At 35.6% G+C, this 16,568-nt stretch overlaps 2 protein-coding genes across 3 annotated transcripts in view; one reads left to right on the forward strand and one right to left on the reverse strand.

Moving 5' to 3' along the window:
* Positions 1–16,568, reverse strand: part of LOC145666680 (uncharacterized) — a 346,326-nt gene that overhangs the window by 269,859 nt on the left and 59,899 nt on the right. Inside the window, exon 2 of one of the 2 annotated variants that reach the window (XM_081734156.1) lies at positions 1,482–1,804. The exons of the other annotated variant lie outside the window; for it this stretch is intronic. Coding sequence (XP_081590282.1) covers positions 1,642–1,804 — 163 coding nt within the window. The 3' untranslated portion in view covers positions 1,482–1,641. Of the gene's footprint in view, positions 1–1,481; positions 1,805–16,568 lie in introns of those variants that run through there. 2 annotated transcript variants of the gene reach the window in all.
* LOC145666679 (lysosomal alpha-glucosidase-like) overlaps positions 1–16,568 on the forward strand; it is a 59,753-nt gene that overhangs the window by 37,982 nt on the left and 5,203 nt on the right. Inside the window, exon 3 of the mRNA XM_081734153.1 lies at positions 14,173–16,327. Within this exon, the coding sequence (XP_081590279.1) occupies positions 14,173–16,327 (2,155 nt within the window). The remainder of the gene's footprint in view (positions 1–14,172; positions 16,328–16,568) is intronic.

Genomic DNA, 16,568 nt, shown 5'->3' on the forward strand with positions numbered 1-16,568 from the left:
TAGTATAAAAGTAAATTTCAGCTTAACAAGTTCATGTTATAGGATTTATGCTGTATGACAGTATTTTTTTTTTTTTTTTTTTTTTACCAAATGTATTATAACTCACGTCAATGGTTTATTGAATGGTATTGAATGATAATGTATGTATATAGTAAGCATAAAAAGAAATGTATCATTAAACCCGCAGTGCTTGAGAACTTTAAGTAGATAACTATGAGATATTCTGTCAAAAGGATTTGAGAAATTAGTGGATAAAATGGCAACGAAAGTGGAGAAGCAGACTCACGACAAGCTATAAGACCTTGTATGTTAGCTAGAGATTCATGAATAAAAGCGTATACGTTATGGTTAGAACTTAGCAAATCTTCCACATAATGTTTCATACTAAGTTTCGGGTTCTATAAGGATTGAAATATTGAAATACTAAAGTGGATTACTTTTCAGAAATTTGGACACCGACCCGTAAATTGATTCACGTAATAACAGCATGGTGATCCCTGAAACAAATAGGTTTGAGTGTAATTCCTTGTACCTAATTAATAAGAGAACGAGACGGATCTTTTTGCCGAAAGTGCCGCCATATATATTCTAAATTATATGTGCATACTATAACCACTGAAAAATGAAATGAAGTCTTTCAGTTTAACGTCCCATGATTATGCCCTTTTAGGCTAAGAGAGGCGAATGATTAAGGCAAATGAATGATGATGGAAGAATTAATGAAATGAAATGTGGGAGGAAACGGGAGTACTCGAGAAAATCTACGGACAGATGTTGCCCACCGCTAACTTCGGCCGATAATAGAATCAGGGACTCATGCACCAGAAGTAAGTATTCTAACACTGAACCATTGCGCCTTTTTTTATTCACTGAAGTTGTGGAGAATAGGTAAAATACGGAATTTGATCCCCGAAATGTAAAACGGAATTATAGTCTTCAGCTAAAATTCAACGGCTGGAACAATTATAGAGAGCTTGGCGAGGTCAGTCGTAAGGAACTCTTTCCTCTCACGGTTCATTTAGAATCCGATGGTGCATGGGCACTGTTCAATTTGATGCGATCAAGCACTAAATATATGATCGCTGTACCTAACCCTTTCTTTGTAAAGTGGGAATAGCATGAACAGATTGAACATATTGAATATGATTGAACAGAGCTTCTACATTCAGGAAGGCTACTTCTTGAGCAAATAAGACATCAAAACCAGCCCTGTATATAATATCGTTTGAGGCGTGTTGATTTGACAGGATATGAAAGCCATTAAGATTGATAGTAGCAAAACAAAAACTATACATAAAGAGATATCCTTGTATTAAGGAAAACTCAAATAAACGAAAGCTTAACGACACCATAAACATAAAACACTTTGATAAATAATTATGAGTCATCCACTATAAGAGTGTCTGCTTTTAACTTTTTAGTACTGGCATATGTGCGTGCACAGAAACCTTAAAGGTACATTCGAAATATGTTGTCCTTTATTAGCTTTAGACACAACAGCAATGTTTGACTTTAGTTTGGAAAGTTTACGTTTTCAGAGACCGGTGTACTAGTAGTAGTATTTTTACCTAAAGCAAGATCATGATCATCTGATACAACACTTCTGTGTCAAGGCGGTCAACTGCCTGTATGAGCAGTTGATCATCCTACTAATGAGCAAGGTTGCGTTTCCATGAGAAGAGCGCGGTGATACATTACAATTTTAAGTGTCAACAATGTCTGAATCAGTTGAAAGTATTTCCTACTAGAGTGGATCGGGGCGAATGTCAGATCTTCCGTCCGCTCCATGCTGGTATCGTCAGGCCTGGAAATGGAAAAAGATTTGCAGAATAATCACGAGGAAGCAGAAGAAACTCTATAATTAATGAGTTCATGATTTTTTTTCCAGTGAGAAATTATGAGGTACGGGAGGCAGAGGTGGCACAGAGCTATGAACTTACGGACTAGTTTTAAAATTAGGTCGTTCTTCGTGTGGACAATCTTGAACAAAATAGTCCTGAGAATTACACAGTGCACACATTTATATTTGACCTGCATAATTGTAACCTTAAACTGAACACTGTAATAAATGAAAGGGTGTTCTGTTTAATTTGCATTTAAACTAATTTACGACTAATGCAACATGATCCGCAGAATACTATCCATCGACGATTCCTGTGTATCACTATATTGCGACAAGACTCTTGTTAACTGGTGATTAATGAGTTCCACCGGGCACAGAAGCACTATTGTCAGTCAGATCAATAGGAAGCATATGGTCACCGTTGTTGTCACAATGAGTCGTGTTGAAAAATCATTTACATAATACTTTAGTTACTAACTTAGTATAGAGAGTTCTGTGAATAAATTTCATTTCAATACTATCAACTTGATCAATGGTTAATTTAAATATACTTCTTATCTACTCATCTACGAAAACAGAGATTGGGTTTTAGCTTATTTTGCCGAAGTTGATACGAACAGTATTCTGATGACTAAAACTCATACTTGAAACTATTCGTCGTAAATCGACCACTAAACCACAGTACAAAAAATGGAAACACTAGGAATGGCCAACTCTGGAATTTTTACTTTCCCAAAATCCGGAAAGTAAAATCGAAAAGAATCCGGAATTTTAAAAATTCCGAATTTTTTCTGAATTCCGGAACTTTCCAAATTCCGGCTTTTTCTGAATTCCGGATTTTTTCCAAAATCCGGAATGTGAAATTTCATATTCCCGAAAATATATTTTCCGGATTCCGGAAAATTTTGGCCATCCCTAAGAAAAACACAGAACAACAACTTCAGAAACGGCACAAAGGTATTTAATATTCTGACGTTATAACACTGAATACTCAAAGAGACCTTTTAGTTGCAACAGAAAGTACTGGGTATGGAGAAGATGTTACATGTACGAGGTCTCCCGAACGAGTGTCACAGCTGACAAATAAAGGGCCCAAATGGATGAATCGAATTGTGTGATGAGACATAGTGCGCCTGATAGAGGATGTGAAAATATGTATATGTGCAAAGTTATAGCGGCTGAGCGCCATAAGAAACGGAGGGGGTGGGGGTCAAAGTTAGTGGGAGATGGCCTATCCTATGTTATTGAAACACATCAAATAAACTGTTCAATCGTGAAAATAGTGAAAGATAGACAATGTAAACAGTGATAGTTTTACGTATTGGTGAAAGCAGAATGGGCAGAGTAGATCACGAACCTCCGCCGCCATCTTGAAATCAACATTTAAAATTTATGATATATTTTGGAATTGAAAGGTAGTCATGTGATATATCAATTAGTGCCAGCATGTTCTCAAATAGTCGATTATCAACTTTAGTGATCGTTATCCGTACTTATTTGGGATATTTAGGGCCATCTTTATAGTTATTTACGAATATCTAGGACACTGATACCCGTATGTTGAAAGTTTGGATTATCACGGAAACACATGTAAGTTAAACATATCTACAAGCCAAGAAAACTAACAGTGAAATTTTACATACAACAGTGAAATTTGATAATAATAATAATGTAATAATATACAACTTGTATATAAAATTTCATGGTTAGATTTTTTGGCTTGTAGATATGTTTAACTTAGATGTGTTTTCGTGATAATCCAAACTTTCAACATACCGATATCAGTCTCCTAGAGTTTCGTAAATAACTATAAAGATGGCCCTAAATATCCCAAATAAATACAGATAACGATCACTAAAGTTGATAATTGACTGTTTAAGAACACGCTGGCCCTAATTGATATATCACATGACTACCTTAAATTAAAAAAAAATCATAAATTTCAAAATGGCGGATTTCAAGATGGCGGCTGAGGTTCGTGATCTACTCTGTCCATTCTGCTTTCACCAATATGTGAAACTATCACCGTTTTCATTGTCTATCTTTCACTATTTTCACGATTGAGCAGTTTATTTGAGTATTTCAATAACATAGTATTGTCCTTCTCCCACCAATATTAACCCCCTCCCCTTCCGTTTCTTATGGCGCTCAGGCGCTATAACTTTGCACATATATATTTTTCATATCATCTATCAGGCGCACTATGTCTCATCCCGGAACTCGATTCATGCATTTGGACTCTTTACTTGTGAGCCACCGCGTTGTATGGAAGATAGCTGAGTCAGAAGTAACTACATAGTCCTTTCATTGCACTATGTAGTTAATTCTTTAGTAACATTTCATTCGTTAATGGAATGAAAATATCTAGTTCAGGATTTTAATATATTTCAATAATTGGTTCAGCAAAAGAGATAGTACAAACACATGATAGAGAAACTATTCTCAGAACAAAGTATGTACGTATTTTCTTTAACGTTTTCTGCTATCTTTTGGATTAGGCTTAGGCTGTCTGTGTATGAGCTTAGGCCACTATTAAAGGGGCTCGCGCTCAGAAGCTAATAATTGTACTCACCCGAGCTCGCTAACCTCAATTAGACTCATGATAGCCAGATGTTGCACACAAGTGCACGAGTGGCACAATAGTTTTTCTGAGGATAGGGAGTTTTGTGATGATATGAACAACCAGATTGCCCGCGTTTTTCTGTAACTGAACATTGAGAATGTTTGTAGTGTTGTGAGAAATGACCACAGATTGAGTGGTAGAGCAATTGCTGAGATTGTGAACTTGGACTGTGAACTCCGTGAGTCTTATCGAAAGAAATACACATGATAAAGTTTGTACACAAGGGGTTCTCAAAGCGTTGTCACATGACCAAAAACAGTGCCGAAATAATTGTGTATGGATATCTTGGAAAGGATTTACGACGACCCAAATTTTTTGGGTTTGATTGTAACTGTCGACGAAACTGGATTTTCACCTACAACCCAGAAACAAAGCGACAGTCGATGCAGTGGATGTGGCTTGGCATCCCGTGACCTAAATGGGCTCGAATGTCGAAGTCCAAATTTAAGACAATGATATTAGTGTTCTTTGATATTCGTGGGATACTGACGATTGAATGGGTTCCTAACGGACAAATTGTAAATCAACATTACTACTTTCAGATGTTGGAGAAACTTCGTGAAAATGTTCAAAAAGAAGCAGTTGTGGTAAAGTGGATGGATCTTCTATAAGCGAAATGCACCAGTCCACAAGACACTATCCGTACAATTTTTGGCTACAAACAACATTGCAATTTAGAACATCCACCATACTCGCCTAATTTGGCGCCTTGTGGCTCTTTTATTTTTATAAATCAAATCTCAACTAAAGAAAACACTTTTTTTGCCTCCATTAATAAGGTTACGTACTACGGAAGACTTATTTAAAATACAATAACAGAAGATGACTTCCAGGAACACTGCAAACAATGGTATAGGTGAATGAAGAAGTATGCTGAAGCAGAGAGCAACTACTTTGAAAGTGACACCACCGACAGAAACCAATAATATACGTATTCTGAATTATTACTTCAATCCAGTTTTTTTTCTTTCTTTTTTGTCACCCCTCGTAGATTCTTTTTAAAACAAGAGCGATCACTTGTTGCAGCGTTTTTAAAAATTCCACCTCTAAATGAAAAAATTGGGGCAGTTTGTACAATTTTCAAGTTTCTGGTTTTATATCCCTTAAACTTCGTTCTTTTCGTTTGAAAAATAACGCTTATCCTAGTAATTATTATGAAACTATTGAAAAGTTTTGTATTTAAATCTTTATTAAGAGTTGTATACGCATTGAAGTTACACAACTGAAAATCGGTATTTGTCCTAGTGATATATATATATATATATATATATATATATATATATATATATATATATATATATATATATATATATATATATATATATATATATATATATATATATATATATTTTCGTAATGAACCAGCAATATTAGGAAGACACTTGAAGTAACGAACATTGATCCATGTCTGTTGAACTTGAAACTAGCAAGATTATATTAAATGTTAATGAAAAACTTTGTTTGAACTTATGAAGAGAAGTAGTAAAAGCATAGTCACTGGCACAGACGACATTACATTGTGAAAAAGGAATTATTTTTTAACAAGTATGTCATTATAAGGAAAAAGAACGTTTTGATATAATAAGTAAATTACACTTTGGTAGGTGAAGGACTTACTACTAAAAACGTATGGCAGAGAACCCTTACATCAGGAAAAATTTTTCCTTCTTCAAGAAAAGTACTAGCAGTGGCGACGGCAGCAACCTGCAGACATTAAAGTGCGAGGAGTGGGAATGAACTTTTCCCCCCTCAAGTTAAGAATATCGTTTCTATAAGGCATATTCTGTTCTGTTCTGTGGGAAGTGGGGGCAGAGTCATTCGCCACCACTAAGTATGGAACTTCAATATTCCATCAGTAAGGGCAAGTTATGGTCTTATTGGCAATTGTCTTTCATTATTTGAGTCTAAAGAAACAAATTTTTTCTCGAAAGGATGAACTGTGGTGTCATCAAAAATGGTTTGAAATTGCCAATAATGCATCATGGCAGTATTACAATGTTAGATAACGCGTATGGCAGTATTACAATGTTAGATAACGCGTTCAATCATAGCACAAAACTTCTAAGATTTTTAAGCATGAATTGGCAAAAAAGAAGTAATTGTTTCCTGGCTAGAAAAGGATAACCTGCTCCGAACAATCGATACTGTCCAGAACATCATTCAAAAGAATGCTATAGATGACTTACTAAAAAGAAAGCTCATGTGGCACTGCATACCACACCATAGCTTACCATTCAGATGTCAGTCTACGTGCTTAAAGCGCCGGTGTTATGAATTGGAAATTTACTTCCACCTGAGTCAATGCAACATTCATGGATGCCCACAGCGGATAGCAAAAACGGACAATTGCCACCTATGCGTCAATAATAATAATTTTACATGCAATATTATGTGCATCAAGGTGTATGCATTCGTGACTTCGTTTATGTGTCAGTCTCTTGCCCCTCTTGAAAAACAATTATACGGGAACTTCTTGCGACATTCTCACTGCTTCGTCGATTAGTATGATATGGATAATATCTTCAAAGAGCTTCAATTCCTTTAAGATACGTTGCAGCATGATACATACGCTGCATTCAGATTTCATCCATACTCTTTGATATTTAAATCCAATATCCACATCATATTCACATAGGAATACGACTCTATTTACAGCTTTTTTTTTTTTTTTTTTTTTGTATTGTTTATGCTTTAAGTAAATTTTGTCTCCACTAAGTTCCAAAACTGAAATGATTAACGAAACGTCCAACACGTGATCTTTAGGCTAAAGGAGGCAGACGATTAATGAAAGTGAAAGATTGTGAAATTATTTTTTGTGGTCTGCCTGGAATCAAACACGTGAGGACGTGCACCAAAGGTACATGTGGTAGTCACTAAACCAGCAGAGAGGACGATTGAGATCCAGCTTGTCACCTTTTAAGTGATTTAAAAAAAAAAAGCAAGATAGAGTGTTACAGAAAATAAAAGTTAATTTGTTTAGAGAATGTTTAAATTTTCTTACATCTTATGAAAATCAAGATTTAAATTAGAGTAGCCAGGTTTCATTCATCTCCTTTAAGAATATAGGCTGTGAAAAAGTTTGTTTTATTTTTTAGATAATTTGTCAACAATTAAACTTCTAATATTGCTATGAAAACTAATATATGTGTTGAAAGAACTTTCGCAGAAATGGTAGATTAGGTTTTGTGAATAATTGTTAATACTTACATAACAGAGGTTATGAATTGCTTTAGAGAAAGATATGGAAGAATTCATTATGGCCTACAGAAACAGGGCACAAAACATCCAGGCTCAAATGCAGGAAGATCATTTACAGAGGAAGTAAAACTACCTCCCAAGAAACGTCAACATTTACGTCTCCCATAGCTGTAAGCACCAAGTAAACTTCAGAGAATCTTCCTGAAAGTGAAGCAAGTACTCTTTGGCCTTAGTTTTTGATGTCATCGCCAGAGACCTCACTAGATTGTAAAGGAAACATATGTCACTCTCTACGAAAAAGAAACAACGCTCCTGCACTACCATATTCGCAGAAGGATCAACTTGTTAATACCTGTAAATCTTCTGATGAAGTCTCGCATCCAAGACTGTTCTTATGTGCCAGTAAATTACGAGAAGTATAGCCGAGGTGAAGAAGTGTCGAAATGCTTCATGGTACCCAACAACTTAATCTCTCCGATGTACTAAAAGGTTCATCGTTGAAACAGAGGACAAGATCAGGAGCAAAGTTAAGAAGTATATGACCAAGCTTCAAGGGAAGCAGACAAGTCGAAGCACTGAACAAAGCTCAACAACAAGGAACGGAGGTAGAAGGATACGGTTGATAGGTGAATAATTTAATTACAAAAAGGGTCGCCACAGTTAGAAACGAACTTCTTTCGTGCCTTTTTTTTCTCAGAAAGTGCAAGAAAATGAGAAAATAAATATTCTAAAAATAAATTTACAGGAAATTCACAGTTTCGTCGTTAAATTAATTGAATTTGAAGAACAGTCTGTCTTGGAAAACGAAAAATTAGTTTAGGAAAGAAATCTCCGATTTTGAGAATGTTCGTCTCTTGCAGCTTTCACTTTTCTTGAATTTCAGTAGGATTTGTGTATATGTGTATATATTGTTATACAAAATGTAAATATGTACATACATCTGTATATAAACTCTGAAAGTAAAAACTAGCAAAAACTTTTAAAAAACACAAAAAATCATAATATTACAAAAATATAAAAAAATTGGAAAACTTCAAAAATACAAAAAAATAATGCACTCCTATAAGATGTATATAATGTAAATAAGTATAAAATACCTGAATATTATGTTCCATATTGAAAATATTGTACATAAATGTAATATAATCTACTGTAAATATGATGTACATATATTTGTATATATTAAAAGTGTAAATATGTAAATAGTAAAATATGTATATTATTTCCACTTTTTTTGTAATACTACGAGCCTATCGAGAGGGTATCAGCCTTCGGGTATCAGGTTATGTTAAAATCAGTTCATAATAAATACAGAATGACTCAAAATGGTGGGATACAATTTAAATGCTAATATCTAATACTGGAAGAAACAAATTCATTAAAAAGTAATTACAATTCATAACTAAGATACAAAAATTTATAGAATACTAAAGATTTAAATATCACATTTCTTAATATTCCTTTCCTTAGTTATGTACCATGTCAAAGAAAGTATTATCATGCTGCTTTAATTATTCTTACCATGTTGCAGTGCAAGTTATTCAATAGGATTTGCAGTATTTTTCTAGTTGATTTTAGTCCCAGAGTTGTGATTTTTTGATTACGTGATTTCCTTTAACATTTGCTTTACTAAAGGTTACCATTTCCTAACAAGCGGTATAATTGGGTAACCTCACACTACTTTTCAGGAGATGTATATTAAATGTAATATTTTGTCACAGTATGCCTGTTTCCTTTTATTGAAACGGAAATTTTACCCATTTTCAAGTTATCTAACGTAACCGTAACTATCATAACCTATTCGAACTAACTATTGTTCTAATACTTTACTTTTGAACAACGGTAAGAGAGAAGAAAGTATAGAGATCATGAAAAATATCGAATTCGAGGTTTCAACTGATTTACACGTTTCATGAAACCTACATGCCTAAAAGCTAATTTTTCGATGTCCATTCATTCGCTCGTTCGTCGTCCGTCGTCCGTCGATATAAATGTGTTCATTCGCCAGAGGCCATACCGTTCAACGTATCCGCACCGAATTTTTAATTTGTTTTATGATTTGCTAGGGACGTTTCACGAATTTTCTTTCTACTTCCAAAATTAAAGGTAGTTTACTGAAAGATAAAAGTTGAAAATTGCTATTTTCTCTAAAAATTTTGTTTATTAAATTTCATACATCAATTACTCCATTAATAACCCTTTACTGACAAGGAAACATCTTATATTGATAGTAGCATTGCCCAATCAAACAATGCGCAATCGATAGAGGAGTGAAGAAAAGTGAGAAATCCAAAGTTTTAATGTTCCATTTTCTCGGGAACGGTAAGGGAGCAAACGGAGCTACTGTGGAGCAAATGGGAGCAAACGAAGTACAAACGAATGCGACCATCTGTTCGTCTCTGTGACTGTTTATAATTCGAGGCTCTGGGACCACCTTTTTCTGGCCCCTCAGTTTAAATTTCTATTTTCTCGGGAACGGTAGGGGAGCAAACGTAGACACTGTGGAGCAAATGGGAGCAAACGAAGTACAAACAAATGTCACCATCCGTTCCTCTCTGCTATTGGGTGGGGGGCTGGGACCATGTTGTTCTTCCCTCCCCCATTTTAAATTTCTATATTTTCGGGAACGGTATGGAAGCAAACGGAGAAACTGCAGAGCAAATGGGAGCAAACGAAGTACAATCGAATGCCAACATCCGTTCCTCTCAACGATTATTTTTAGTTGGGTGGGGGGATGGAACGACGTTGTTCTGCCCCCCCCCCTCCCACACACACTTTAAAATTCCATTTTCTCGGGAACGGTAAGGGAGCAAACGGAGCTACTGCAGAGCAAATGAAAACAAACGAATGCGACCATCTGTTACTGATTGTGACTCTTTTTAGTTCGAGGGTCTGGGACCACCTTTTTCTGGCCCTTCAGTGTAAATTTCTATTTTCTCGAGAACGGTAGGGAAGCAAACGTAGAAACTGTGTAGCAAATGGGAGCAAACGAAGTACAAACAAATGTCACCATCCGTTCCTCTCTGCTATTGGGTGGGGGGCTGGGACCATGTTGTTCTTCCCTCCCTCATTTTAAATTTCTATATTTTCGGGAACGGTAGGGAAGCAAACGGAGAAACTGCGGAGCAAATGGGAGCAAACGAAGTACAATCGAATGCCAACATCCGTTCCTCTCAACGATTATTTTTAGTTGGGTGGGGGGATGGAACGACGTTGTTCTTCCTCCCCCCCTCCCACACACACTTTAAAATTCCATTTTCTCGGGAACGGTAAGGGAGCAAACGGAGCTACTGCAGAGCAAATGAAAACAAACGAAGTACAAACGAATGCGACCATCTGTTACTCTCTGTGACTGTTTATAGTTCGAGGGTCTGGAACCACCTTTTTCTGGCCCCTCAGTTTAAATTTCTATTTTCTCGGGAACGGCAGGGAAGCAAACGTATAAACTGCGAGCAAATGGGAATAAACGAAGTACAAACGAATGTCACCATCCGTTCCTCTCTGCTATTGGGTGGGGGGCTGGGACCATGTTGTTCTGGGCCCCCACTTTAAATTTCTGTTTTTTCGGGAACGGTTGGGGAGCAAACGGAGAAACTGCGGAACAAATAGGAGCAAACGAAGTACAAACGAATGCCACCATCCGTTCCCCTCAGCGATTATTTTTAGTTGGGTGGGGGGCTGGGACGACGTTGTTTTGGTCCCCTCACTTTAAGGTTCAATTTTCTCGCGAACGGTAGAGGAGCAAACGGAGCTACTGCGGAACAAATGGGAGCAAACGAAGTACAAACGAATGAAATTGTTTTCGAAGAATTGCGTGATGGGGGGAGGACTATGCACGCTAATATGAGTTTCATCTCCCTTCCCTAGAATAAACCACAAATCTGCCCACCTCCAATGTTGAAGACAACCAATGGCGTATTTAGGATTTTGTTTCGAGGAACTATACCCAATACAAGAAAGGAAGTGGGCAATTGCCCACCTGAGTTTGAGAATAAAATATATTTTAATTTATGCATAAATTGAAGTTATAATGGCAAGAATTGCAGACCGATAAATCCTATATGATATGATACAAAACTTTAGGACTGAATCTAACCCTTTATTCTATTCATACAAGAAAAAGGAGGCATCCTCTTGGCCTACCTAATTTCCCGGACTAATTATTCCCCCGTTTTGATTTTCTTTAATTCAAACATTTCCTTATTTTAAAAATAACTAAATGATATAATTTTTCCTTTGTTATAATAACTGAAGTCCTGTCATGTTGATATCCGCGCAAGTTGGTGTGGAACACCAGTTTCGCTTATGAACTCCTCTTAGTTTTGGTGTTACTTATGACGGCCGACTTGAATCACAACTGACAACGGTCGATAAAGTATGATAGGCGAAATGAAAGAAAGTAACATTAACAAAAAGAAACATAAAAGTAGAAAGGACGAAAGAAAGAACAAAAGGACGTAGTTCTTAAATGGAATGAAATTTTACAGATACAATATTATTTCTAAACAAAGAGCATAGGAAAATGGAAAGTCAATGAAATTCTTAGAAATGGTAAGAAGGATTATTGTTGAACGTGGAATGCGAAAAACTAACAAATTCATTTCGGGGGAAGCTTGAGCCCGACAGCCCTTTAAATACGCCACTATATATATAATATGGGAAAGGTCTTACCCGTCCCCCCACTCAATGTTGAAGACAGATTTGCGCCGTTGTTTGCTTGTGCAGTGATTTGAATGTGACCCTTGACAGTCTTATGCACAATGCAGACATACTTCTACCTCCAACGTGATCCCTTCACCTAGACTTCTTCACACAACATTTTACACTTTTTTCCTTTATTCTTTTAATATCTATAATTTTCTCACTCTTTAATATTTTCCTCTCGTTTAGCTGCTAGTCCTCTCAGTCTCACGAAATCCTAATTCTTACTTTCAATGTACTTTGACTCTACTTCTTATTGTTTACCCGATTTTGACTTAACTCGTACATTCGAATTTCATATATACATAATTTTATGTACTTATTCTTTTTTACCTTTCTCTTGTAACTTATCATTTAACTATTATCATGAATATTGGAATTGTTCAAAAGTTTACTTTCTTGAAGCATGTCCCCAGTGTCGCCCAGTAAGGAAATACAAATAGACTGATTTCTCATTCAATATGAAGCGCGGATCCCATCCAAACTGTTGCCCGCGGATTCCTTCCTAATGCCTAAATTGGATTCTAAGTTCCGCTAAAACTAAATAATTACTTAAAACTCTCACAAGAAAAATGCTTGTATCCTTAATTTTTACATCTTGGAATTATTATGTTCGAGAAATCATCTTACATTTATATCTACTTATTTGCTTTACCTTGTTATAGCTATGTTAAGTAGGCATTATCAATAGAAGGCGTTCATGAGCTAATGTGTATGTCCAATTCCATAATTAATTGTAGTACTGTATAGGCCCGTAGCCAGCCCAAAAATGTAAGGAAGGCGGTATATATATATATATATATATATATATATATATATATATATATATATATATATATATATATATATATATAATATTTAATTCCATTCGCTCTGCCGCGTAACTCTCAGCCGGTATCTTGAGCATTCAAAATCGACGAGGTACCATCATTACAAGTGTTTCTGTTTTTCGTATCCCTTATTTCTTGGAATTTAGGGGGAGACCGATCCAACCATATTATAGTTCATTTGAAAGCATGCCATGAAAATTTTAGGTGGCTAGTAAAATTTAGGGGACAGGCCCCCGGTGGATACGGGCCTGGTACTGTATATGTGCTTCGTAAATAGTCTCGCTGCTTAAAACATTGATTGCTCTAAAAGGGAACAATATAAGGGTTCAATATCCTATCTTTTAGTAATCTTAAAACAATATTGCATAAAAATCATGATTATACAAGTATTTCTCTGAAGTCTAAAACTACTTAATATGGAACTTAATTCAAATAAGCGCCTCGGCATTGTACCGTAATAATATCAGATACATACAATCTTTTAGAAAACAAAATTTAAAAAACTCTGAAGAAGGCAGTATTTGTTTATTTGTATTTTACAAATTGTGTTATAGTTCTGACATTCTTACAATACTTTCGTTAAAAATATACCGTCTCAGAAAAAATATAACAAAGAACTCTGAATAGGGCTATACAGTTCTTGGAACTATTTATTTTTCCAACTCTATCACAGTTTAAACAATGTAACAATGCGCTAATCAGATATAGTGCTATCACACACTGTTCATAGTTTATTTTATTTTCTAAGAGATAGAAGAAATAGTTTCTGACGAAGGCTGTTTCCTAACATATATTGAATTGCATTCAATTGATAGTATGAATCTGATGAAGGTACTTTTTAATGCCAAAACTGTACAAATTCAACATAATATAAGTTTCAAAAAACTATGGTACGTTATTATTTTATTTTACTTCCTAAGAAGTGATCAGACTAACAATGAATTTTTGATTCAAAGGTGTTTTTTAATTTCTTTCAGAGTCGAGTGTTTGGTTAACACAACCAAAGAAGTGTGTTTGTCTAGAAGATGCTGCTGGAGTCAAGAGGATAAGTTGCCTAAATGTTACCATACCTTACCCTCTGAGTATAGTTTACTTATGGTTAGTAATATGTCTTCATCAGATGGAATTAATAGTGAATTGACACCGAGGTCGAGTACAATGATGACACCATACGAGACAACTACTAAGCAAATATATTTCCATTTAATACCAAAAACTGAGAAACACTTGAAAATTTTGTTAGTGGATACTCCGGATTACAACATAGAAGCTCCAGGTCTCCCTATTGAAAATACTGTGTTCATGGCAAATACCTCACGACAGAAAGACGAAGTCTTCTTTCTGGACATAATTCGAAACAATACGGGTTCTAAATTACTACGAACTGAATTTGGACCCCTAATAGGAAGTGATGGTTACTGGGAAATCTCACTTCTGCTGAAAAGCACTATTGTATATGGTTTGGGACAATGGTATAAAGATAAATTAATATTAGATCCCAACAGACAGAAGTTAGTATTGTATAATAGTCATAATAAAATAAGGAAATATAGCACAGGAAGTCATCCATTTTATTTATCTGTGGAAGATTCAGAACATATCCATGGCGTATTTTTTGAAAATTCAGGCCCAATGGAATTCCAATTGCTTCCATCTGGTTTACTGAGTGTAAGGGCTTTAAGTGGACCACTTAGAATTCACATATTTGCTGGACCTCTCCCGAATGATGTTATGGAACAGTATTTAACTTTCATAGGTATGCCTCCATTACTCCCAGCGTGGAGCTTGGGACTTCACGTATGCAGAACATCGGATAATATTCACGAATATGCTGAATTCCTTAAAAATGCGCAAGATCTTGGAATATATTACGAATCGGATTGTATTGATGAGCATGTCCTCGGTAACAGACCATTTCAGATCAATGACTCAATATCAAGTATAATCACTGAGGCAATAAAGAAATTACAGGATGCTGAGAAAAAGCTTTTTCTTTCTTTATACCCACATGTCCTGAAGAACAACACGTACCCACCATATGCATCAGGATCATACGATAAAATTTTCATCATGGAATCGGAAACAGTAGAATTTACTGGTATATACCAAGGAGAAAAGACCGTTTATCCGGATTTCTCAAATGCAAATATTCAAACATGGATTGAAAAGTTCATAAAAAGTATTACTGACAATCCAATTTCTGCTAACGGTATAGTTCTGATAGACAATGAACCCTTGAACGAAGACACTGAATTCTGTAAAGATAATTTTCCTTTTATTCCTGAAAAATTGAATGGATCGCTAACAAATGGTACAATATGTTCCATGGCAAAGCACAGTCGACATCAGCTTCATTTCCAAGTTCACAATTCATATGGGATAGATCAAATGGCTTATGTTTCTAAAGCTTGGCAAAAAGTACCATCTTCACAAACTCAGCGTTTGCTGCTTCTCAGCGAATCTACTTTCCCAGGCACTGGTTCTTGGGGAGGACATCAAGGTAACGACTATGATGCCACCTGGGATGATATGAGACAGAGTTTAATAGAAGTGCTAGAAATGGGTCTATATGGTATTCCTTTTTCTGGGGTACCTTTATGCGGCTCATTAGATGCTAACTATATTGAAGAAATTGAAGATGTGTGCCTTCATTGGTACATACTAGGCCTCACTTTTCCATTAGCTAGAATCACCAACCGAGAAGGATTTATCTTGCGTGATCCAACTCAATCAACAATTTTCTCTCGTTATGCTCAAGTTGCAATCTCTAACGCAATAAAATTGAGATATTCGCTTATTCCATATTACTATACCAGCATGTATTATGCTAATGTCAAAGGGCATCCGATAATAAAACCTATGTTCTTCGAATTTTTACATGACAATCAAACCTGGACTTTGGATGAACAATTCATGATTGGACCATCTCTTCTTGCAGCTCCTGTGTTCTATCGAAGAAACTTAGTAGGTGAAATTGAGAAAAGGGAGACAATTGATGTTTATATACCAACGACACCATGGTATGAGTTCTATTCTGGACAGAAAATTAGTAATACTGGAAACCTTACACTGCACACATCTGACTCACAAATCACATTGTTAATACGTGGTGGTCATATTGTTCCATTACAAGTAAGTACTTTCTTTGTTTTAAAACAGTTTCATAAGACTTGTTCAGCAAAAGTTGATTATTTGCTTTTAGTGCTTTTAAAATATGGGAATATGATCGAAGGTCAAAATAAAATAATAAAATGTGAACCATAAGCCACTTGATAAAAATACATTTGAAATTAAGTTTATGAACTACGGCACTATAACATTATTACAAGTTGTATCACAATATTAAGTTGAGTTAGGAAGTTACATTATCTGA

Source organism: Thermobia domestica, chromosome 12 (assembly GCF_964235325.1).
Source record: "Thermobia domestica chromosome 12, izTheDome1.hap1.1, whole genome shotgun sequence".
Taxonomy (NCBI): domain Eukaryota; kingdom Metazoa; phylum Arthropoda; class Insecta; order Zygentoma; family Lepismatidae; genus Thermobia; species Thermobia domestica.